Below are 24,281 nucleotides of genomic sequence, written 5' to 3'. Positions count from 1 at the left end.
ACATTGATGAGGTACATGTTGAATTGAGTATGTCCATTTTCTGCCACTTTATACTTTCACTCCAATACAGTACAGTGTCAAACATATCACTTTTTACTTCTTTATATTTATCTGACATCTCAGTTACTCTGAAAACTCAGATTTATAAATCAAACTATAATCCAAGAGATTTTGAATTAAATCATGATTACACTTATTTTTCATATAAATTAAGACTTAAGTAATCCCCAACTCCACTCACCTGTCTGAATGTGAGAATCTGTAAAAAAAATAAATATATATATAAACGAAGATGTTGAAAAAGGCCTTATCTCACAATGTTAGAGAAAGTTTTTTAAAAAAGTGTTCCATAAAACTTCATAACTGTTGAGTTGTTTTTGCGTAATCCTGCTAATGAAAAAGACAAACAAATGGAAACATAACCTCCTCGGTGGAGCTAATAAGGGCGAAAGAACAATAGCATCACATTAGACTATTGTCAAACCAATTGTGAACATTTATACTGGGTTCGAAGCAGTTTGGCGTCAAGCACCTCTCTTCGGACTACACCTTGGCTAAGAAGGTGGTCTAAGTCAAGTTGCTTTTTTGAAGCTAATGTACTTACATGATTCATTGTTGTTCTTCTGTTTTGGGTTTGCACCCTCATGGTTGAATGCACTTCTTGGAAGTCGCTTTGGATAAAAGCATCAGCTAGATGATATGTAATGTGATGTGAATCTTCAGCCAAAGTCAAACTGAATAAAGTGGAAGGGGGCCGGGGGGACAGGGGGCACCTGCTGCACATGAGCCTCCATAACTCCTGGCTACTCCCCTGCCTGTACATTTCCCCACCTGTTAAAATGAACCCATGTTTGTTTACAACACGTTAAACCAGACCTGGTGTGAACATGTGAACGTGCATGTGAGCAGAGACCGACCCTGACACCGGTGATTTGGCGCAATGCGAACACTTGAGTCGTTCATGTATCTGTCACACACGCACGCACACACACACACACACACACATCCTCATCCTCGTATCGCTATAACAACCACGGGGACGTCCCTGAGGCTCCACGGTGCAGCCCGACCTCAGATCACCGCGTCGCCGCTTGACTCTGACTGAACCCCGGCCGGGAGGAGCTAGGAAGAGGAAGAGGGGGAGGAGGTGGATGAGGAGGAGGAGAGAGGAGAGAGGAGAGGCTGTGTTTCCCTCCCTGTCACAGTGATCTGAGCAGCGGGGAAGCTCAGGCTCGGGATCCGCTACGTCAGGCAGATTAGTCAAATAACCCCTCAGACCTCCCTCCCCTCCCCGGGCTGGGCTGCATGCAGGGGGCCGAGGAAGCGACACGGTCTGACAAAGAGCCAGGAAGTCTGTGAGCTGAGATACACCAGCGCACCACTTCTCCTTCCTCCCGTGGCTTTTGTGTTTCTGGATGAGGGGACTGTGGTGATCGACCCCAGCCAGCGGCGTCTCCTCTCTGCTCATCCCCGCAACCCCCCCCCCCCACCACCACCACCATGGCGAGAGAGAACGGCGAGTGCGGCGATGGATCCTGGAAGAAGAACGTCGACGATATCAAGAACATCTTCGACTTCAAGGAAGTGCTCGGGACGTGAGTAACGCAGAAACTTTGAATGCACCAGACAACACATGACACCACGCTGCAGCGATCCGCGGGAAGGGAAAAGGTTCACTGACAGACAGACAGCTGTTGAATATGTGCAGAAGTAACCGAGCATGGCTCCAAACACAGACTGGGCCTGTTTAAACTTCAAATCACAGCCAGGACCATCATCGGTTGATTGTTCACGGAGGGGGGGGGGGACATTATGCAGCAGTCACAGTTCATTAAAAAAAAACTATACCGCAGATCGGGGGCTGAAGCCACACAGAGACCGGTGCAGGCAGCCATCCATCTCCTCCACAGTTCATCATAACAAGTGTGATAGAGAGAACAGGGCTCATTTGCATGCACACACGATGGAATCAGCTCTGAAGGGCCATCTGTGGTGACTCTTCTTATTCCAACAAGGAAACAATGGGTCTGGGGTTGTGTCTTCATCTTGGATTAAAAACTGTGGTCATGAGAACTGTCCTCCAGCTCCGTCTCATTTGACTTGTGGTTATAGTTTTTAGGGACCACTGTGGTTATAGTCGTTCTCTTGCCCTTGGCCCTCAGAGGAAGTGAATTCCAGAGTTGTTATTGGTCCTCTGTAGGGGCTGTAATACCAGGTTCAACGCTGGTTTGGAGCCAGTGACTAATCTCAAACTGGTTCCTTGTGTTTCTCCGGCCGAGGAACATGGCTCTAGTGCCAGAAAAATTGGTTCGGCTCTGGCACCAACGCTTGTTGATCTAGAAGAAGAATTGCTTACATAAGGGGGTGGGACCATCATGACCAACAAGACCAATAACACAAACCAAAACATTAGCTGCTTTCAGACATGCACTGAACTCCGTTTCTCCGGTCCACATAAAGTCCACAGAAACTCTGGAGGAGCCGATGTGAGAACACAGCAGTAGATCCCCCGCTTGACTCACCGTGAGCTAGTGGGGGGGTTGATGACACACCTCACTTGAATCCTCCGGAGGATTTGTTGCTGTTTGAACGCCTGTGTGAGTGAAGAATCTCCCGCTGCGTTGTGTATGTGTGAAGGAAACCTCTGGAGAAAGTCCAGACCCAGGTCTCCAGAGTTCCAACAGAGGTCATGCCCGAAAACGGCTTAATTGTCTCCTTGTTTTGTAGTCGTCGAGTAATGTGCAAATCGAAGAGCAACTCTAGCAAAGAGAAGCTGTAGTCCACCACTGTCAATGTTGTGCTTGAAGTGTAGTGTTGCCAAGAAATCTGAGATGTCTAGAGTTACGCATTGAGTGACAAAGTGACATGGCTCTAGTATGGCTCTAGCCTTAGCACCAGCCCAGCACTAGCACCAGGTTCACCTTGGTCAAAAAGGGAGCTTTGACTTCATGTCTCGTCTTCTTTGCTGCAGAAAGAGATTCCAAACGTTCCCTGAACAGAAGACCCCTTGGTCTAGATACGGTCAAGCTCTCAGGCTTTCAGACTTGTGATGGATTGCTTGTTGCTATCACACATCTAATGTGCATTTCTCTTTTCCCCCCTCTGGTCTTCGTCCCTTGAAGTCATGTCCCTTCTCCCTAGACTGAGAGTAATTTAATGTGGTGATGTTTGTGTTGTTAGGGATTCAGGGGGGAGGCCCATGTCTCCCTTGGGAAATGTGTGTTTTTCCTTTTTTTAAATTGGCCTCAGAATCTGATGTCAAGCAGGGCCAAAAATGGCCTCCATTAGTCACTATGATATAGCTAAGCCGGGAAGGAGGTATTTCACAAACATTCAAACACACTCGCTGTTGTAAGAAATGCAACCTTATCTTGTGTAAATTTAGAATATTCAACATCCTCTTGGCTTTCCTCCCCATCCCCTGATTCCGTGAAAGTCTACCCTTGCTCAGCAGGACCATGCACCTGTTTTTCCTGAGCGGCAGCGGCATCATAATGTCCTCGGGCAGATTGGTGATTCATGAAGTGCACTCGACACTTCAGCTGTTTCTGCTAAACAGTCAGACATTCCTACCTGGAGGCTCTTCTGATTTCCCCAAGGCTTTCATTTATGTGCGAGGAGCCTCTGAATAACAGCAGTGAATCATCGTGATTTACTGTGTCCACACACAATGGCCAGGTTGGAGGAACACGCATCCCTCGCCCACAACACATCTCTGGGGGCCAGTTAGTCTCAGCTCGGCCCGTATGTTAGATATTGTACAGCGTGTTATCGTGCTGATTGACTCGACCTAAATCCCATTTACTAGTTCCTGTGTGCCTTAATGAGGGAGTTCCTTGTAGCTGCACGCTGGTGTTCGCAACAGGTCACCACGGGTAGAAAATCCCAGCAACTCAGCAGCTTTACCTGAGGATTAAAAATGGATGAGGAAGGACTGTTGGTCAGAGGAAGAGCGATAGATTACCCTCCCCCTCCTCCTCCCTCTTGTCCTCCTCTTCCTCCCACTCTAACTCTCTGTAGATTCCATGTCGGGTTTCCCCTCAGTGTCCAACAGGGACCGACCCTTTGCAGAGGCCTTGAGTTAAAGGAAGCTCTTTCACTGCCTCATTGGAAAGTACATTTAGAAGTGTACCGTGCTTTCAGTTTCATTTATATTCATTTGTACTTGTGCTCCACTACATTTTAGAAGTCTTCACTTCTGTAAACAGATTGTGTTTGTGAATCAGCAGAATCTGTAGGTGAGAGACAGTATTTGCTGGTGTCTGTTTCTAGGTTGACCAATCCTGTTTGAGCAGGCTTTGGTTGCCCGCAGGTAATGGCCCAGTCACACACACATACAAAGACTACTTTGTTTTCATGTGATGGCCGATTGGCTCAGAGATTGCGGAGGTGTATGGGCGATTACATGTTTTACAGCACTGCATTTATCAAACAGATTTTGTCCTCAGTTTTTTTGCTGATACAGTTTTGAGTCACTAAACCTTCAGGTTATTTTATGGGATCTAACACATTAGATGTAAACTACCCAACAGTTTAAAATGGTTCAGTTTAGCTCCAAGTCCTACAACCATTCTGCTGCGTTAAGCTTAATTTACTGATATCATTTATTGATACCGTCACTCTTAATATTTCTGTATTATTGTCTTTTTCCATTTTCCAACACTGCTGCAAACCTCAGCACTGACAAAATAGGGCTGAATAGAAAGTGAGAGGTTCTATTATATTAACTATGATTTTTTTTTTTTCTGAAACATTTCAATTTGTGGTTTTAAAAAAACAAAATGCACGTTGTTGAGAACATTCAGCAAAGAGCAAAGACTGGACTTGGGCAGCAGCTGGAGGCCAGTATCTCTCTCTGTGTGTGTGAACGTTATGACTGATCAGATAATAAGAGGAGCTTGCGAGCTGAACACCTGCAGCGGTGGCGGTAATGCTTCGGCCTCACACCTCCGCCGTGTGTTCTACTTGCTTTAGATGTTGTAAGCTAATGAGATCTTCACCAGTGAAGCCAGTCCTCCCTCCTCACCTGCCACTCGCCCTGCAGCTAATTTCAGACCCGTAAGCTGCTGACACTCTGAAGCAAATTAAGTAACCTGACCACAAGCGCCCTCGCAGATCCCAGTTGGCAAAGTGTTGGAGTTACCAACAGTGGTTGTTGTAATGTGTGTCTCAGGTTACAGCTTGATGCATGATTAAGCATTCATTAATCCAACTTTTTCCAATTCAATACCCATTACAGCCTTACTGATAATTGATTGGTTTGATATATGATATTGATACATTTCTTTCCGTTTATATGCAAAGTGACTCGAGATAATGTTCAACCCTTTTTCATTAAGTCAACCTTTATTTTAACTTTAGTACATACATGTAGACCTCATTTCCAATATAGTACAGAAAATAAATAAATCAAGATACCAAGAAAACACAAAATAGCAAATGCCTTAGGAGTAAATACATTTAGATTTAAAGCTAAGTAAAACAAGAACAACTGGAGGTCAAATAAAGTGAGATAGATAACTTAAATTGCCCTTGGGATAAGAGTTGAGATTTAGATTGTAAAGAATGGTATTCCATGTTTCAGGTGCATGATGACAAAACCTGTAGCTCAGTAAAAACAGTTGGCCCCTGCTGGCTAATCCAGTCATTTGAGTGTGTTGGATGAGACACTTTAAAAGACAGCAGTGAGGTGGTGTTAAGGGGTAAAAGACCAAAAAGGGCCTTATCGATATATGTCGTATAACATATGTTGTGACTTGGCACTATACAAATAAAGATTTAATTGAATTAGCCAATAAAGAAGTAGATGCTGCAGAGAAATGCCAAAGATATGTTTTTAAGCTGATTTAAAAATAGTCTGAGACTCAACCAAAACAGTGAAGTTGCCAACTGGGCAACCAAAAGAATGAGCTAAAGTTGCTAAAACAGGTTCTACTGGCTCATCATTACAAAGCTATGCTCACACTACAAACCTTAGTGCTCAATTTCAGATTTTTTTCTAGGTCTGATTTTTTTTTTTTATGTAGCTGTTCACACTATCTTGTAAAATGTGGCCATTATCAGATTCCAATGTGAACTGGTCATGGCCCTGATGTGCACAAGAACAACAAGACGTCACACGCAGAACACTTTGTATGGAAGTGAACGAGGAGAAGAAGTTGGTAATAAACATGGAGGCCACAGATGTGAGCGTTTACGGTTTCATTTTCTCTTGATACTTTCAAACACAGACCGGTTACGTGATGAACCCCTCAAGTTTTGCTTGTACAGATGTGTCACCCCAAGTACTCATGAGTACTCCCCCCCCCCCCCCACTGGCTACCTCTGTCGCAGCTGTCTTCCATGTTTGTTTTCACCGGGTGACTCCTGCCCGCCCTTGAGCCTGCGCTTATTTATGAGGAATATTGATCTACAGTGACGTAAAAGTTGCTCTGAATTCAGATACGGGTCACATGGCTTTTCAGACTGAGGTCACATTTCAAAAAAGCTGATCTGTGTGTGTATATATATATATATATATATATATATATATATATATATATATATATATATATATATACAGGGTTTTTTTTGTATCTTCCTCAAATTCCAGTTCACTTCACTACTGAGAGGAACAAATAACAGCAGTGGTTTATTTATTAAAATGTAGTAGCTTAAAAGCGATGCTGTCTGATTGCATCCTGTCTAAGTGCTTTTCCATGTATTTGCAGAATCCCACATTTTGAGATTAAAGTGCCAAAGTTGTCTCTGTCAGCTCCGAGCCAAGCAGAGCGGAGCTGCAGCTCACTCATTCATCTCACTGTTTAACCACTGAAGCTACAACCTTTTATCGTTCTTTATTTCTTTTAACCAAGACGTAAATTTCCTTTCCTGAGTTTGATGTTAATGAAAGAAGAGGCCTCTACATCTGATATTAAACCGACCCTGGATGTGACTAGGCCGGGGTCAGCTTTGTCAGATCTGCTCATTCCTTCGAGTGTTGATCATTCTCTGAAACAGTCTGTGCGGAGAATAGTGGGATCCTTGAACGCTGCCTGAAGCGGGCAAAATGGCAGCTAGGCAACAAGGATGGTGGAAGACCTTGGTTGCACCCTTTTGAAGAAGATTCCACACCGACCACTTTGCACCACCACTGTCCTCCAGCTCCATTCACTGTGGGAGGACATGACTGTAATGATGGAAAGTCAAATAATTGTGTGTGTGGTAATTTCCTGAGTTCCCATTTGTATTCATGCCCATTGGTGTGAATGCCTACAGAGAGAAATCTGCTGTACTCTGAGTGTTGAAGTGCACTAGACTGTCCTGTATCAAAGCACAGGAGCCAGTTATCACCCTCATTAACATAATGCAGCCTCTCTCTGACTTACCATGGGTTTCTGCCAAATATCTACCCCCACTGTCTGATATTCCTTTTCTTTCCATTTGTTTATGAGTGATGTCAGCTCTCGCCTGTAAACTGACCATCTTTCTGTGTTTGATCAACAGTCTGGTGAACACAAAGTGCACTATCCTGGAAAGCTGCCATAGGTCCAGAGTGTGTTTAATGGTTGTCAGCTTCAGTCTTTGGAACTGAAGCTAAAATATCCTGGATACGGGAGTCGCCATCTTCCCTTATGATATAATTTGCAGCCTGTGTCTGTGCAGTACTGATCGTGGTGTGGAGCCATGGTATTGAGGAAACATGCTCTCGACCAATCATAAGTCAGTCTCAGCTGTCAGTCATGACGTTTCGCCCCCTTTTTTTAATAGCATCAAATAACTATAAAACCAAATTTACTGGAAATTATAACACTTTTAACAATGACAGACATCATGTGAGAAAATGTTATTTAACATTTATTCAGATTTTCAGTTTGGTCCATGTCCCATCCACTAGCATTTGAGGCAGGGTTTATGACCAATAAGGCAGCCAGCCTTAACATGGTAAATCGACAGATTATATTATAAAATATGATGATGAATTCTTCATGAAACTTCCTGACAGCTAGAACTTTAAAATGCTAATTGTTAACACACCAGCAACAATATTCAGTATTACACAGACAGAAAACATTGTGTCTGCATCATTAGCACTTTTACTGTTTGATACTTTTGACTTCACATTTTTATTAAACATTTTGTATTTAATACTTTACAGCTTTCTGATGATTTAAAGTCGCAACCTTTACTTGAGTGATGGATTGGCCTATGGATCAATACTGATACAAAATTAGCTTATTGCAGGTATATTGGCACTGCATATAAACCAATAAGAAACAGAAATAGCAGGATAGAAAACAAAAGATAGAGATCATATTGTCATAGTTACATGATGTTGTTTTTCCACCAGAGAGGTTTTAACAACAGATTTTTTTAAAAAACGTAATGCTTTTTGATATTGGAATTGGCTTCAATAATCCTGTATCACCGAGGCTACACTGGAGCTTTACTTAAACGTCAAACTTAACTAAAGGATCTAAACAGTTCGTCCGCTGCCGCTAATAATGATTCTTTAGAACCCAGAGAAACCCAATAGTAAACCGAAGGAGCAAAGCCACTATTGCAGTTGAACATCTGGAAGTATTTTCCAGATGTTGCTGATGAGAATAACACTGAAGTTAACTTAGAAGCATTTTGTCCAGCTGACAGTGGAGTTTACAGAACTGAGTAGACAGAGTTGTTTATCACAGCCGAGCAGATGGTGCTGTGACGCCTGTTTAAAAAAAGTGTTTTGTGTAATTGTAAAAACGATCTGCTGCCAGTACAACTTTGTGATGAATCTCAGCTGAAATGTACAAAAGTGTGTGGTTTGTCATTCCAATCATCCAGTATCTGCCTGTAGTCACATTATTCACAAACTTCGTGCATCAGATTATTTTGTATCTTTTCAAAGCACTGATCAAATCATGTTTCAGATTAAAGGGCGACTCTGACCACTCTGGGTCACAGAGGCAGCAGCTCCACCTGGATTCCCACTTTTCCTCTCCATACATTGTGTAATGAGCCGCTGTAATTCATCTTACACAAGATGATTCAGTGTGATTACTCAGCAGCAGCACAATACACACACCGCTGCTGAATGTCAATAAGGCAGCCTCAGTCGCAGACACCCCCACCCCCTAAAAAACACGCTTCCTCCATGGAGAGCACCCTGCATTTCCATAATCTCCAGTGGTGAACAGCTGAGGTCAAAGCCTGAAAAAGTTTTCTGGAGGATTATTCAAAACGAGGCTCCACACTCTTGCATCTGCAGCATCAGTGGCTGTTTTCACAAAGACATCAGCCCACGTTCTCACATGAGTCAGCCCGTTTGGCTCACACACACACACACACAGCGTGGTGCTGGTGTGTGGCGGCAGAGCGACACACGCAGCTCATCCAGGAGCTCTGTGGAAGAACACCATCACCACCATCCAGCTTTTATCATTATTCAGCAGCATGAGTCAGTGTGCTGAATCCTTGGTGCAGCCTGTGACACTGGAAATTTTTTTTTGCAGCCATTCAATCATCTTCACCTTACGTAAGAGAATGAGATGTGCATCAATACAGGTGGAGCCTTCTGTCATTACTTAGCGCTCCCCCAGATCACATCGGGGATTAGTGTGGAGATGAACTGGGTGAGACAGAAGTCAGATAGGTTGTTACCTCTAAGGAGGTCATGTTTTCACCTCTGTTCGTTGGCTTGTAAACAGGATTATGCAAAACAGCTAAACAGATTTCAGCCAAACTCGGGGAAGGATGCGGCCTGTTTCTGGGAAGAACCCATTTCATTTTGGTGTGGATGTAGATTAAGAAATGGATACAAGAATCCTTTTTTTCATTTTTACAGTTCTGGCACACAGTCCCCTAATGAAACCACATTTAAATTCACTAGATAAGGATTTTAATTGGGTTCTGCACCAAAGTGCACACACTCATAGATATCAGTCCCCTAAACATGTCTCTTTTTTTCTTTCATCAAGAGCAATGAAATATTTTCTGAGAAATCTATGAAAATGTTGAAAAATGCTCTATCTCACAATGTGAAAGAAAGTGAAAAGTAAATTCCTGGATTCCCCCCCGAAACTGGATGTGCACCAACATTGAATGGGTTCTTTTCTTCCTGAAACTCGATCTTCCTTTGCTGCTAAGCCGCCCAATAGCTTAAACTTTCTTACAAACAAACCAACGAACACACTGACAGGGGCGAGGTAATAAGAACTAGACAATCATGTGAAAGTTCAGCCTTGGTGGAGGTGTGCACTTTACTTCTAGTTTAGGTATGTAGTTTTCCCACTCACTATTTCTTTGATTTTTTTTCAATTTTCAAATAATCTACGAATAATATTTATGATTAATCAGTCATTCTATGAAATAATAGAACTTTGAGCCAGTAGGGATGTATTCAGTCTGAGCAGAAATACAAACTCTAAACAAATAAAAGCATAAAAACAATGAAAAAGAAAACACAAAATTATATGAATTAAAATACTGGAACCAGCAAATGTCTTGGCTCAGGAACAACAGAGAGGATTAATAATTTATCAAAGCAGTTGCTGATGAATTTATTTTCTTTAGATGCACTAATCATTTCAGCTCTGGAGTGAGGTGTGATGGTGGTGGATGTGTCACCACGGCTTTTATGTGTGTGCAGATACAGCGTGTGTGGGCGGCAGCGTCACCATATGCACGTCTCCAACAGACATCGCACCTCTTTCTCTTCTGCGAATTGTGAATTGATAGAGTGAGAGCTCGCAGCAGCGTTGTTGTCGAGCCGAATGCAGGGAGAGAGCGAGGGAAGTCACAGGCTCGGTTTCTGTCATGATGTCTGTCATACACGGAAAAGGATGCTGCTGCTTGTCAATGTGGTGAGCACGGGGACAGAAATGGTGCTCGAACCATGCTCCCTGTTAGTTTGCAGGTTTCCTGTGGTTTTCAGCTGTGTGTGTGTGTGTGTGTGTGTGTGTGTGTGTGTGTGTGTGTGTGTGTGTGTGTGTGTGTGTGTGTGTGTGTGTGTGTGTGTGTGTGTGTGTGTGTGTGTGTGTGTGTGTGTGTGTGTGTGTGTGTGTGTGTGTGTGTGTCCTGCAGAGAGGAGAGGGCGTGCTCTGAAAATGTAAACGTGCATGAGAGCTCACTTGCTGGTGGTGGAATTTTGCTCTACAATGTCCACGCAGCTGTAGAAGTCGGTAGCATGCACTGAATAGAAATGATGCTCATTGTCCTCAAGGCAGCAGCTGCAGTTTGTGTGTGTGTGTGTGTGTGTTGTGCACCATCTCCTTCACATGAGCCCTTGAGTTTACATATTGTCCCAAATGTCAGAGCGAGGTCAAAGTCAGAAGGGCGTTTGCTCCAAGCCCCTTTCAGTTCTCTTTGTTTGCTGTAACATCTTCCACCTCATCACACCTGGGGCTGGGCTTTGTGACCAGGTAGTGTGTGTGTGTGTGTGTGTTCTGGCTCTGACTGACCCTCCCGGTTCCTCCCCTGCCCCCCCGTGTCGTGTGATGGTGGAGTGAGGGATTAGCGTGGATTTGATGGCCACGTTAGGATTTAGCGAAGCAAGAGGCGCTGACTTTAGAGCCCGTCAGGGGAAACTGAGAGAACATAATGGACCTTTTGATGTTGGGCCCGTCTCGTGAATCACTTCAGGTGTTTATCACATCACTTTTATTTTGGTTAAACTGAGGATGCTCCAATTTATAACTGCAGGAGTCAGTATGCTTTCATATTGTTATAGGTTTTAATTTCAAACATGTTAAAAATACAAATATCAATATATGCCAGTGAGAAAAGGGCACAGCTTTAAGAACAAATCAGGTCGTAAAAGTGGAAGGAAGGAGTGAATACTTATTGAGTCCTCCACTTCTCTTTTCATATTTCATCAAAACATTTTCGTGAAATACCGCAATACTCCAGCTTTCATCATAAACAGCTCAATTACAATCAGCAAACATGAACATTCATGGCTGACTGAGAGCAGGTAAGCAAATCTAAAGCAAATGAAGCATTTCCACATCCTGTTCCATGTCTAGCTGTGCTACCTCCCCTCCTCAAGCATCCATTTCATTTGTATTCATGTAGTTTATCTGTTTAAAGTGTTTTTAATGTTGGACACGTTTTTGTTCTGTGGGCTGATCCTTTCATTTACTTAAACATTAACAAGAGAGCTCTAAATAGATAATGAAATGATTTGGAATAGAAGTTTATTGCAAGACCCTGTTGCTGTGTCAACACACTAATTTAGCTGTAAAATATGAATTGAAGTAAAACTTTGTGAGCAGCTCAGTTTGTGTTAAAAAACAAACAAATATAATGGATAAGACAAATAAATAACACATGGTTTTATGAGCTGTGGAGCCAGTCAAGATAATCCTTTTATTTTCTTGTCCTGACACATTTTGCTGAGCCTTCACCGTGGAGCCATCAGTTCATCAGTAATAATCAGGGATTATTTTATTATTTTAGATCGTACGACCTGTTCTGGTCCAGTAACCGTGACCCTGAGCGAATCAAAACACCAATCCTCTTTTAAGATCTTCACCTCAAACCATCCTGGGGCGGAGGTTAAAAAAACGCTTTTTGTGAAGATGTGTAACGAAAACAAGAAGTGGGGGGGGGAGCGATCATGCCGCGTGCTTCGCAAGATTTAAGGTGGACTGAATGTGGTATCATAGCAACAGATACAGATTGCTCAAGCAAATATTCGCTTAATTCAGTATTTGTTTTTAAGGCTCTCGCGTACAGAGACAGATGGCCGAGGCGGACACGCTATCTGCCGATCTAAATGGGTGTTTTAAAAGTGTTTGCCATGCTTTCGGCCGCACACGAGCACCGAGCGTAAGCCAGTGCGGATGGCTGTTGGCTTTAGTCAGGGACTTTAGCCAGTTCTTAGTAAATATTCCCAATATGCTGTTTGTGTACTCTGGCCTGTCTGCCTCTGAGTGCCCTGTATGTACTCACCCACGATAGGTTTTCTGTGTCAATATTGCCCCAGCGCATGTGAAGGAGGACTAACACGTCTCCTCTGTCTATCCCGCAGGGGCGCGTTTTCAGAAGTGGTGATGGCTCGGGAGAAGACCACGGGAAAGATGGTGGCGATCAAGTGCATCCCCAAAAAAGCACTGAAGGGGAAGGAGACGAGCATCGAAAATGAAATCGCCGTGCTGAGGAAGTAGGTGCCGCTTGACTGAGCCTGTGGGGGAGTTTGCAGTAGAGGAACACCACTTTTAGAGAGGGTCACCAGTGTGTGCTTCCTCTGGGGGGGTAACGCTTGTGTGTCTGTCTGCTCTCTGAGTTGAGATGCAGATGCCACTCAGGCTACATCCAAACTACTCCGTTTTCATTTGAAAGCCCATCAACTCTGCTTGTGATACGCCTCCCATCCACACTACTCCAGAGTTTTAGAGCTGCTGTTCCTGTTTCAGGGGTTTCTGTTGTGTGGGGCTGTATTTTTCGTTTTGGTTTGGAAACAATGACGTAGACACTCACAACCACTTGCTGATTGGGATTCATCAAGCTCCTGTCACATGACCCCTCTCCGGAAAAAAACTGTTGCCTCAGCTACCAGTGTAGAACACAACATGGATAACTAATTACAAATGTGCTGTTAAATTCTGCCTTTTAGAATCATATAACTGCCTACATGCTTAGGAGACGAGCTATTATTCGAACAAGCTGCAACAATTCTGCAACCAACAACCAAATTCTTCTTGTGTACATTGGCATGCACATTCCCAGTGTCCATGAGTGTTTTCAGGTGCGTTAGTGTGGACAGGGATTAAAAATGATACAGTGTGGACTGGGATTGTTTTGAAAATACCATTTTCAACAGTCATTGTCAGGCTTGAGTGACGTCCTTGTGGAATCTCATCTATCCACCATTTTGGGTCTTCACAGCGTGCACACTCACACACTCACACACACCTACACGGGGTATGACAGGATTGCATTGACAGTAGGTGACACCCCATCCTTCTGCAAGGCCTGATTCTGTAATTCCACCAAGGAGCTCAGTTATCAGTCACTCTTGAAGTGAGCACGCCAGTTGTTGGGTGTAGTTGCCTGGCTACAGTTGCTATCCTCTGACTTCTTCCTTTTTTCTGTCTCTCTTTTCTGATGTGTCATTCCTTCTATTTCCTCTCTGTCTTCATTCTCCTTCCTTGTATCTGTAACGTCCCCAAAACTGCGACTGGGAGGAAGTTGTGAACACTGAGACGCTCCCCACCACTTCCTGCCTACACTACCACCCCCACCTATTCTTTATCAGCCACCTGCCCATCTGTCATCTGCATATCTCCTGGCAGAGGCTGCTTTATTTCTTTTTTCTTTAGCTTAAACCTTACATGTTGGTTGCCTGGACACAGACTCTTCATGACTCATTGATTAGCATCCTCCAAGAACAACCCCCGCCCTGCTCTCCATCACTCAATTAAGATTTTCTCCTTTAGGTGAATGATAAGCTTTGCCAGGTACACACATGCACAAACATACACAGAGAACAAAAGAACAAAAGAGGCAAAGAAACATAGGGTTTGAGGTGGAAGGGCATGGTTTTAACAAAGGAAACGGCTAATTGCACCTCATTAGGGGCCTGTTTTAACGAACATAGGCCAAGAGCAAACAAAGTGATTTTGTTTTCTCCTCCCTCCTCCAGGATAAAGCATGAGAACATTGTGGCTCTGGAGGACATCTACGAGAGCTCAAACCATCTGTACCTCATCATGCAGCTGTAAGTATATCAGCTCACCTCTTTGTGTAGCTCAGCTCTTTGTCTCCCATTTGTCTTGTATCTGCATTGTGTAAAGTCCTCGAGGGATTTTTGTCCTCACCTGCACATCTGAGTGAATACAATGATTGGTGGGAGATTGATCGTATTACACACACAAACAGAGGGACCAAATAAAGTTAATGATGACTACCATGCTGGACCAAAACTTTGCATTAGTGAATACATACATTAAAGGCACAATATGTTACTTCAGCCACTAGGGGTCTCTCAATAATAACAATAACAAATGCCCACCATTGCCTTCCTGACGCAACTTATTCACATTACGCAACGGGAATATGTAATTGTGATCCATTAAGAGTGACAAATACAAACGCTGGAAAGAAAAACTGCAGACTGGGTAACTGGTGAACTGGCTAGCAGTGTGTTCTTCCTTCATCATATGTTGTTTGCTCCGGACGTTATAGCAAAGCCAGGACATTATGAAACGTCCTGTTTCCTTTAATGCAATTGTGGCTTTCTCTGGGTTTCAACATTGTCACTTCGCAAGTCAGCAAAATACATAGCATAGGTCTAATTGTGTTTATACATTTTAATGAAGAAGTGTTGCACGTTGTATCTTTAAAGTAAATCATTTAGAATTTTAGGAAATTAGCGTATTTACTTTTGTAATGACAGTTGATTCACGAGATGATTACGATATGTACCATAAGTACGAAGCTGGAGCCATGACCAGTTGGCTTAGCTTTACTGACGTCTGGAAAGATAGGGAAAAGTTTGACCAACTTTATATTAAATAATTCAATTTAAATTGTCCTATAGCATCTATATCTATAGTATGATAACAAGCTGATGTTTGAGACCAGCTTCTGGTTGTGTCTCTCAGGTATTATAATGACATGAGTCACTAAGCTAAGAATCTGTCGCACACTTATTGTTGTTCTAAAAGTTTCCAGACTCCTCACAGACTTCTTTCAGCATCTGGATGAAAAAAATATTCTGTCTGGTGCTTGAAAAAAACAATGTTTTACCAATTTCACAAGTTACGTCTAAGATAGTTTCCTATCCAGGTAGTATGGTGGCGGTGAGGGTCAAAACAAAAGCACATTTCACAAAACACAACATTTGAAGAAACACTACAACATTTTAAGTGATAATATAATAAGTGATTGTGGCTTACAGGAGCTCATAGGCAGATTTTGTTATCAATAGACAAACTTAGGTGTTTCCCCCTGTTTCAAGCATAGACTGTATATAAATAAGGACGACGCATCTCCACTTCCTCCATTTGTCAGTTGCCTGACTTTTTGAAAGCACTTCGTTATCCCTGATTCTGATTAGAGCGAAATAAATCAACTTCTTCATTGGTTTTACCATTTTATAAACCTGACTGTTGTTTTGTGTGTGTGCGGGCAGTGTGTCTGGAGGTGAGCTGTTTGACCGCATTGTGGAAAAGGGCTTCTACACAGAGATGGATGCCAGTCGACTCATCCGGCAGGTTTTGGATGCGGTCAACTATCTACACTCTATGGGCATAGTGCACAGAGACCTAAAGGTATCAACAGTATTTAATATCACAGTTCCTCACAGAATCACCTGCATTTGTTGTTGATGACTTCAAAATGTTTTACATCTTACAGAGAAGAGAAATCCCTGTCACCTGTGTGAGTGATTCACTAACTACTGTATGTGGATCATCCACAGAGGTTAAATGTCAGGGGGTTTCAACCTCAGTAAAAGTGATGAACCCGTCTGGATGAACTTTAAAACTTCCCCAGACTCATGAATGACAAATCCAGGGGGATTTTGTTTCACATTTTGTCTGCCATCTTACCGTCTGGGCGACTGAAATTAATCCACACAGAAACAAAACCCACAAGCTTGACAGACTCTTTCTTTTTGTTGTTTTCAGCCTGAGAACCTGCTGTACTTCAGTCCTCATGATGAGTCCAAGATCATGATCAGTGACTTTGGCCTCTCCAAGATGGAGGGAACAGGTGACGTGATGGCCACCGCCTGCGGGACTCCGGGATACGTGGGTGAGGATGCACTTTGAGCTCTTCCCTGTGGTGGAAACTTGCCCTGAGATAATTAGCTGCTCTAGTTGACTAAACATGACCTAATCCAAGTGGTCACCGGTTAACCTCCCCCATCTGCCACAGGCAAAGCACCAAACATTCACATTTGTCTCCAGCCTCTGTGTCCTGGTGAATTGCATTGGTCACAACATGAATATTAGTGTTTCTGATCATTTACAACAATATTTCTTTGTTCCAGCTCCTGAGGTTTTGGCTCAGAAGCCCTACAGCAAAGCTGTGGACTGCTGGTCCATTGGGGTCATCGCTTATATTCTGTAAGTGCTTCATTTAAAACATAAATACATATACTTTGGAATGACCTGAATCTTGTTTTCTGTATTTGAACATTTTAAACAGGAAACCTTAAATCAGATCCGAAACAACCAGGGAAAGCTGACTGAGAGGAAAAACCTCTTTATCAAAAGCGTCCTAGCCATACATGAATTTAAAGTTATAGATGAACATCACAAAGTGGATAACCAGATTAGAATTGAAAAATAAACAAGTCTCATATACTACACACTGATTCTAAGCAGGTTTTTATCACATGGTTTGTATTAAATCATGTTTGTTTAGTGATACCAACATCGCAGTTTGATTGACAACCAGCATCACATGTTATTATTTCCTGTTCGTAGAAAATGGTTAAGTAAGTCTGATATTGTGCTGATTTATTAAAACAATATATTCTGATGATTAGTTTATTGTATGGATTTGAAATACAGCTTATTTTATTTTATTTTTTCCTTATATTTTCTTATTGTCTTTAGTTTTTTGTAGGAATTTGATCTTGAATCAAATTAATTATTTTTGAAGGCCCTAGATTAAAAGTAATGAACATCACCAAAGGGTTAAAAGTTCATCCTTTGGGAACCATGAATGTGTCCAAGAAATTTTAACAGCAATCATTGTGATCATTGTTGAGATTTTTCAATCAGGACCAAAGTGAAGGACGTACCAGCAGACCAACTCTTCTCTGGGTCCACATGATAACGTGGCTAAAATTGTGAAACACATAAAAACATCAGAGAGAATCACTTATGCTGCTCATTTTATTTTACACAACCTATAAAGTTTGTAGTGGAAAGTGTTACACAAAGCCACTCAAATAATTAGATAAAGTGATGCTTCACGTTTGCAAAAAGAAAATCCCAGGTCTCATTTTCCACTTAATGTCATGTAGTGGAAGAGTTTCTGATGCTCCCGCAGATAATTCTTCTCTCTGATGGTCGTTATGCAATAATGTCATACTGTTTCATTATCAGGAGACGACTTAAATGTACAGGGTTAGGGTTGTGTTATGGATTTAGGTTGCATATCTGCAATTTGCATGTCCTGTTTTTTTCCATATCATATGGAGTGTTTTGTCCTATTTCTTCCCCTCTTAGACTCCATGTAGTCTCTATAATCCCCCTGAACCATCTCCTGTAGCATGCTGCATGAAATCAAACTGCCAGTGAATGAGATTAGGCCCACAGCAAATCCTGTTAGATTAGATTTGGGTTAAAGTTTCTAACACCAGCTGGATGACAGTGCTCACACAGCCTATTGTTGTGCAATCATCCATCTTCATGTTCTCAGGCTTTGTGGTTACCCACCTTTCTACGACGAAAACGACTCAAAGCTCTTTGAGCAGATCCTCAAGGCAGACTACGAGTTTGACGCACCGTACTGGGATGATATATCAGACTCTGGTGAGCTTCGTCGGACTGTTGAATATGTTGAAATATATTGTGACTCTGAATCACAGGTTCTGCAGTTTCCTTGTAAATTCAAGGAAGCAAATTTTAGTTTGGAGCCCCGAAACTGACAGTAAACAATAAAAACAAGAGACGTTAGTCTATAATCTTGCAGGTGGTGTCAGTGTTGAGCACAGACACTAGATTGTATATAAAGAATGAATGAATGATGCCTCACAATGTAAAAAAATGAAGCTAAAATATCCCGAATACGGGTGCTGCCATCTTGCATTTTGACATCATTCTGAGCCAGAGTAAAGACGGATAGAGCCATTATATCAAGGTTCAGTTGATACACATGCAGCCGACCAATCATGAGTCAGTCTCAGCTGTCAATCATGAAATTTTACCCTGTTTATATGTCATTAAATAACTAATTAAACCCAAACTTACTGGAAAAATGAACGCTCGAACATCAGTGTGATAAGAGCTACTTAAATGCAGCATTACTGCAATTATAATTGTTTCTATATATTTATAGATTAGTGCCAAGTTTATAGTAAACCAGATTTTTTTTAGAAGATTATTCCTGTAATTCATTTGGATCTCGGTTTTTCCGGTCATTTATTTATTTTTGCTTTTTTGGTTATGTTAATAAAATGAAAAAGGTTACACATGGCATTTCCCACTTCCTCTTAAGTCAAGTTAACTTTTTTATACATCACAAGGCTTTACAATCTGCACAGTATTCAACTTCATGGATGTGCTCTTGACCTTTTCGATTGCTTTCATAGCCAAAGACTTCATCAGCTTCCTAATGGAGAAGGACCCAGAGAAGAGATTCACGTGTGACCAGGCCCTTGAGCACCCCTGGTGAGTAACCAACCGCGACACACTGCGCTCCGCCCAGACAATCACAGGGAACCACACGTCCCGGTGCAATTAAACAGCAGTATGACGCAGATAGCCAGGCTTGCGCATTTGTCATAGAGAGCATGTCCTCCCACTGTCATCTGTCGCCATGGCTCCGAGCCGCGAAACCCACCTCTGCTGGCCACCGGCAGCCCTCAGAGAGAAATCTGCTGAATAAATGGCTGCCAATTAGCGTCCGGTGTCCTGAAGGATCCTTAAAGAATGTAAAAGCTTTAATGAACAATTAGGATGTTTTTCCAGGCCTGAGCTGGAGGTAATGAGAGCGAGCTGCGAGCAGCGTGGGCTGCTGTCTCCGGCTGAAGCGGCCAATATGAATACGTCTGTTAGACAGTAATGGGTCTTTCGGGTGCTGGGCAGGTGGTCCCTCTGATCCAAATATGTGGCTTGTGACACCGGTAACAAGTGTTCGCAACAGAGAGGAATGGGTTTCATTGACAAGGAGATATTATGATGAATGTGGGAGAAAGTGATGTGGTGAATGAGCTCCGGCAAAAAACACATTGCCCCATCAGTCAAACATGTTTAGGGAGGATGAAAATAAGTGATGGGAGCAAATAGGAAAACAGAATGAGGATGGATTCCCAGGTTATAACACATACAAATATATATCAGTTGTGCAATGCCGTGCTTGTATGTGTGAATTGTTATTTACATGATCTAAAGGGACTTGACTTTAATTTTCAGGATTGCTGGAGGCACAGCTCTCTGCAAGAACATACATGAATCTGTCAGCCGACAGATTCGGAAAAACTTCGCCAAAAGCAAATGGAGGGTGAGTCCTCGATGTGGTCAATCTTGGTTTTACCCAAGAAATGGTAAAACTGAAAGAAAACATATATCTCAGGATGAAAAAGTGGTGCCACACACTTAAAAGACACAGGCGAAGATGTCAAGAGAGTCTCTAGTGATAAGGGTCGACGCCGGAGACGATGTACTGTAAACAAAAAGCAGCAGAATTAATACGTAACTTTCTGCCTCTGCCTGCTGCACCTCCGGAGATTTCTGTGTTGTTGTGAACGCTTATTAGCGGAGAATCTCCTCCAGCGTGGTTCGTGTTTGAAAGGAAACCTCCGGAGAAAGTCTGGACATAATTCTCCGCACATCCCCGGGAGGTCATGTCTGAAAATGGCTTTTTAGGGTTGCAAATACATGCAAGAATCTGTCTTTGGTATCACACTCTTCTCTTTACACTCTCTCTCCTCACAGCAAGCCTTTAATGCGACGGCTGTGATCCGCCACATGAGGCGTCTGCAGCTGGGAACCAGCTTTGGCAGCAGCATCTCCAGCAACAACTCCGAGGCCAACCCCCAGAGCCGAGCTCCAGCCAAGAGCCAGTCTGTGGACTGCGCCCCGCTCTCCCCGAAGGACTGTGAGTGATGCTTCAGACGCTCTCTGTAGATATGGTCATGTCCAACTTGTTAGTGCACTCAGCTCAGCTCTGTTCACTCTGCTGCCGTCTCCATTCAACTCACTGGCAACTGTTTGAAAAGCTCTTGAGGCTCTTCAGTCCAAGAGTCTAAACTGGGCTTGAGATGAGCCATATGTTTGTGTTTCTGGTGAGAGTTTAGTTTAACACAAGAGCTTTTAAAAATCAAGCTCACTCAGTAGTGTTGTATCTCTGTGCTTCAGTAGTGAAACGAATACTTGACAAATTAGTTGATGTGCAGAAAATGTATCAACATTTGCTGGTTTCAGTTTTTCAAATGCGAGACTTTGCTGCTTCAATTTATTTAAAATCATTGTAATTAAAAACCTTGTGGCTCTTTGATCAAACAAAACATGCAATTGGAAGATGTCACAATGGAATTTTCACCAGTTTCTCACCTTTTTAAAGTCTTAATTTAAATTATTTTATAGATTTAATTGATCTTAAATCTATTCTTTAGGCCAAATTATAATGATTATAATCATTGGTTACAACTGTTGTGTATGCTGTAGTATGTCACATCTGCTGAGTACTCATGGGTCAGAAGGCTTAGCAGCTTATATGATCCCATCACGAGATGGTCTCTACCAGGTATAATATTTACTATGTCAGGAATGACAGAAAGAAAACTGTTAAAAAACGCATCACTGGGCCACATTGTAGCAATGTCTACATTAGCATATTGCATTCTGTATTAGATGTGTGTCAATCCGCTGCTGAAAATAGTCCCTGAAATATTCACTATTTTACTCCTGTTTGATCAACATTGGCTGAAATCCACAGTGCCCAGCTGTTTCAGGAATTATTTGGTTTATTTAGAAACAAAAGTACGTGTGACATTTTTATTGAAAGATCAATATCTTCAGTAGGAACCAGTGGGCTCTGTGCTGCGGAAAGGCCAGTGAAGTGGAACAAATTGAGACATAGGATTTGTTGAAAAATAATAAAAAATATAGAATAATCATCATTTTAACTTGAATCTCTGCTACTTTTTAAACAAACTTAAGATAGTGACAATTCCTTATGTTGCACATATTCTGTCCCATAGGTCCTCCAATAGCTCCTCTGCCATCTGCGGTTAAAGTGCACAATCAGGACTCTGACATCCCCTCTCCTGTACGAGAGGAACCATCCGTGGTGGCCGAGCCGCCACGGCCCCGACCCTCCACCGTTACTGTCATTAACACGGGGACTAAATGACGCCAGGTTCCGCGGGAGGTGAGCTGGGAGACCACGGAGCTTTGAGACAGGATCAAACCATCCCAGGCCTCGTGATTCGATGTCGTCGCCCAGTTTGCCCATCCCGCGGCCTCCCACCTGTTTCTGCCAAACACGGGAGGAATTTAAGGAGCGTTCGTTTCAGCTCCATTTACCATGGCTGTAAGCCCGGCACCCCGCTGCCTGGCTTCCCACTGTCATACAGACCCCGAAGTCAAAGGGGGAGAAGTTGAGCAGAAGTTGTTGAGGGAAGCCATGTTGCATCATGGTTGGACAAACAACCTGCTGGTGTGCAGTGCCACACTAAAGGGAAACTCTTCACTGAAGCTGCCGTCTTTCTGACTGAGCGTCTTGAGATTGGACGCTCCTCTGTATGCCTTGTGTAAATATCCTGCCTAGAACTATACTGTGGAGTGGAGTGATAAGTGAAACATAAGCTTCAAGTTGTGGTGAAGTAATCGTGACATCATCTGCACTCTGAACTTCTCGTCGTTTTTGACTGCGCGTTCATTTGCTGTGGTATTTGCGCCAATGGCTCACAGGGTCATGACCCCCCAACTGTGTGATGGTGTGTGTAACCTCTTTGCTTTAAAGTGTGTGGACGAGAAAAACGAGCAGGGTGATGTGCTGTGTTCATGGGGTGTGAACGCTGAGGGTGCAGCTGCGTTGCACTAAATGCATCGGATTATTTATTTTCTTACATTACGACTTTTCTAAAAATATATCACTTTGAGAAATGTGTAAATGTAAAAACCTTCAAACTGAACTGAAAAGTTATGGCTTTAAATGATGACACAATATGTGATAGTTGCTTATTTGTAATCACTGTTATGTTTGATTGATTATTTTTAACGTGACTGTGAAGTCCTCCTCGACCACAGGAGGGCGACCACGTGTTGTCGCTCTGTGAGCAGTTCTCAGGGATGTGCTCCGACACGAATCTGTCCAAAACACCAGACGCTGCTGCTGAGGAGCAAAGTGAAAGAGCTGAAAAGAAAAACCCTCCAAATCCTGCATGTTATTCTTATGTGTCTCTGGGTTTGGCATCATTGCTAACATATGAGCATCATGTAACCCTCACTGAATGAATTGTTTCCCCCAATGAAAACCTTGAATTACAGATTTAAAGAGCATTTTCGTGTTCACATTCATGTCTGGGGTTAAAAAAAAAGGGTTATATTCAGATTGTCTTTCTTTCAGTTATTATTTTTTTTTAATTTTTTTTTTTTTACTTCTAATATATTTCTTTATAAACAGATTTTTCTGTTTTTCCACTTTTTTGATGTTGCCCTTGTTATGTTGAGGACATTTCGTCAAAATCTTTGATTCCTTAAGTCCATCATTACTCCAAATTGTGCATATTATTCTAATGTGCCATTGAGGCTGACAAAAGTCCCTTAAATCCATCATTACTAATATATGAACATCATGTATCACACTGAATGGTGAACGCCCAACGACAAACCTTAAATCACAGATTTAAAGAATGTGTTTGAAGTGTGAATTCATGTCTGCAGTAAAAAAGGAAAATGACAAATGAATGCAAATGTATCAAATTTGCTCCCATGGTCAGTATATTGTACAGTTGAGTGGTGAAAATATCGTGCTCTGCTTCCGCTCATGAAGTGTCAGGTCTGGAAACAGGTCACTTTCTCTCTCTGTGTTTAATCACTGTGCTTTCATACCAGCCTGTTGAATTTAGCAGAAAGACTCGTTCTCCTGCTCTCTCTCTCTCTCTCTCTCTCTCTCTCTCTCTCTCTCTCTCTCTCTCTCTCTCTCTCTCTCTCTCTCTCTCTCTCTCTCTCTCTCTCTCTCTCTCTCTCTCTCTCTCTCTCTCTCCGTCGTTCACACAGAAAAGAGAAGGGGTCTGTCTTTGTGTTCTCTCTGTGGATCCTGTATTTTCATACGAACGAGGGGGGGGAGAAAAGGAACTCTACACCAGAACATGCCCAATATCAAGGGCTATGCCATCTTGAATTATTTTAAAAAAATGTTGGATAGTGAAAATGTGTAAATACAAATCTCAACCACACAGTTTGCTTGGGTCTTGAGTGTTTATTTTTTTGTCTTCCCTCTCAAAAAAAAAAACACCAAAAGAAAACATCATATGGTGCGTTTAATGCCCCTCAGTATGCATGTACTATATATTGTTCTGTGGAGTTGTAGAGATCATGTATTAAAAAAAGAGGCTTGTTCGTATGTGTCGTTGGTTCTTTGATAGAGAGTAAATATCAAGTTAGTAAATGTATGAACACATCTATTAT

The 24,281-nt window shown here is 42.5% G+C and overlaps 1 protein-coding gene across 1 annotated transcript; it reads left to right on the top strand.

Annotated features, from left to right (window-relative positions):
• The first annotated feature begins 995 nt into the window (after positions 1–995).
• Positions 996–23,542, top strand: camk1db (calcium/calmodulin-dependent protein kinase 1Db). Its single transcript, XM_034589331.1, has 12 exons — positions 996–1,437; positions 1,478–1,595; positions 12,995–13,126; positions 14,609–14,683; positions 16,100–16,238; positions 16,596–16,722; positions 16,961–17,036; positions 18,343–18,455; positions 19,235–19,313; positions 20,058–20,145; positions 20,580–20,742; positions 21,848–23,542. Exons 2-12 carry the CDS (start codon positions 1,501–1,503, stop codon positions 21,997–21,999), a joined length of 1,239 nt encoding a protein of 412 aa, XP_034445222.1. The 5' UTR covers positions 996–1,437; positions 1,478–1,500; the 3' UTR covers positions 22,000–23,542.
• The last annotated feature ends 739 nt before the right edge of the window (positions 23,543–24,281 follow it).

Source organism: Hippoglossus hippoglossus, chromosome 6 (genome assembly GCF_009819705.1).
Source record: "Hippoglossus hippoglossus isolate fHipHip1 chromosome 6, fHipHip1.pri, whole genome shotgun sequence".
Classification (NCBI taxonomy): domain Eukaryota; kingdom Metazoa; phylum Chordata; class Actinopteri; order Pleuronectiformes; family Pleuronectidae; genus Hippoglossus; species Hippoglossus hippoglossus.
The sequence above is the reverse complement of the archived record's forward strand: the minus strand, read 5'-3'. Positions and strand labels throughout refer to the sequence as shown.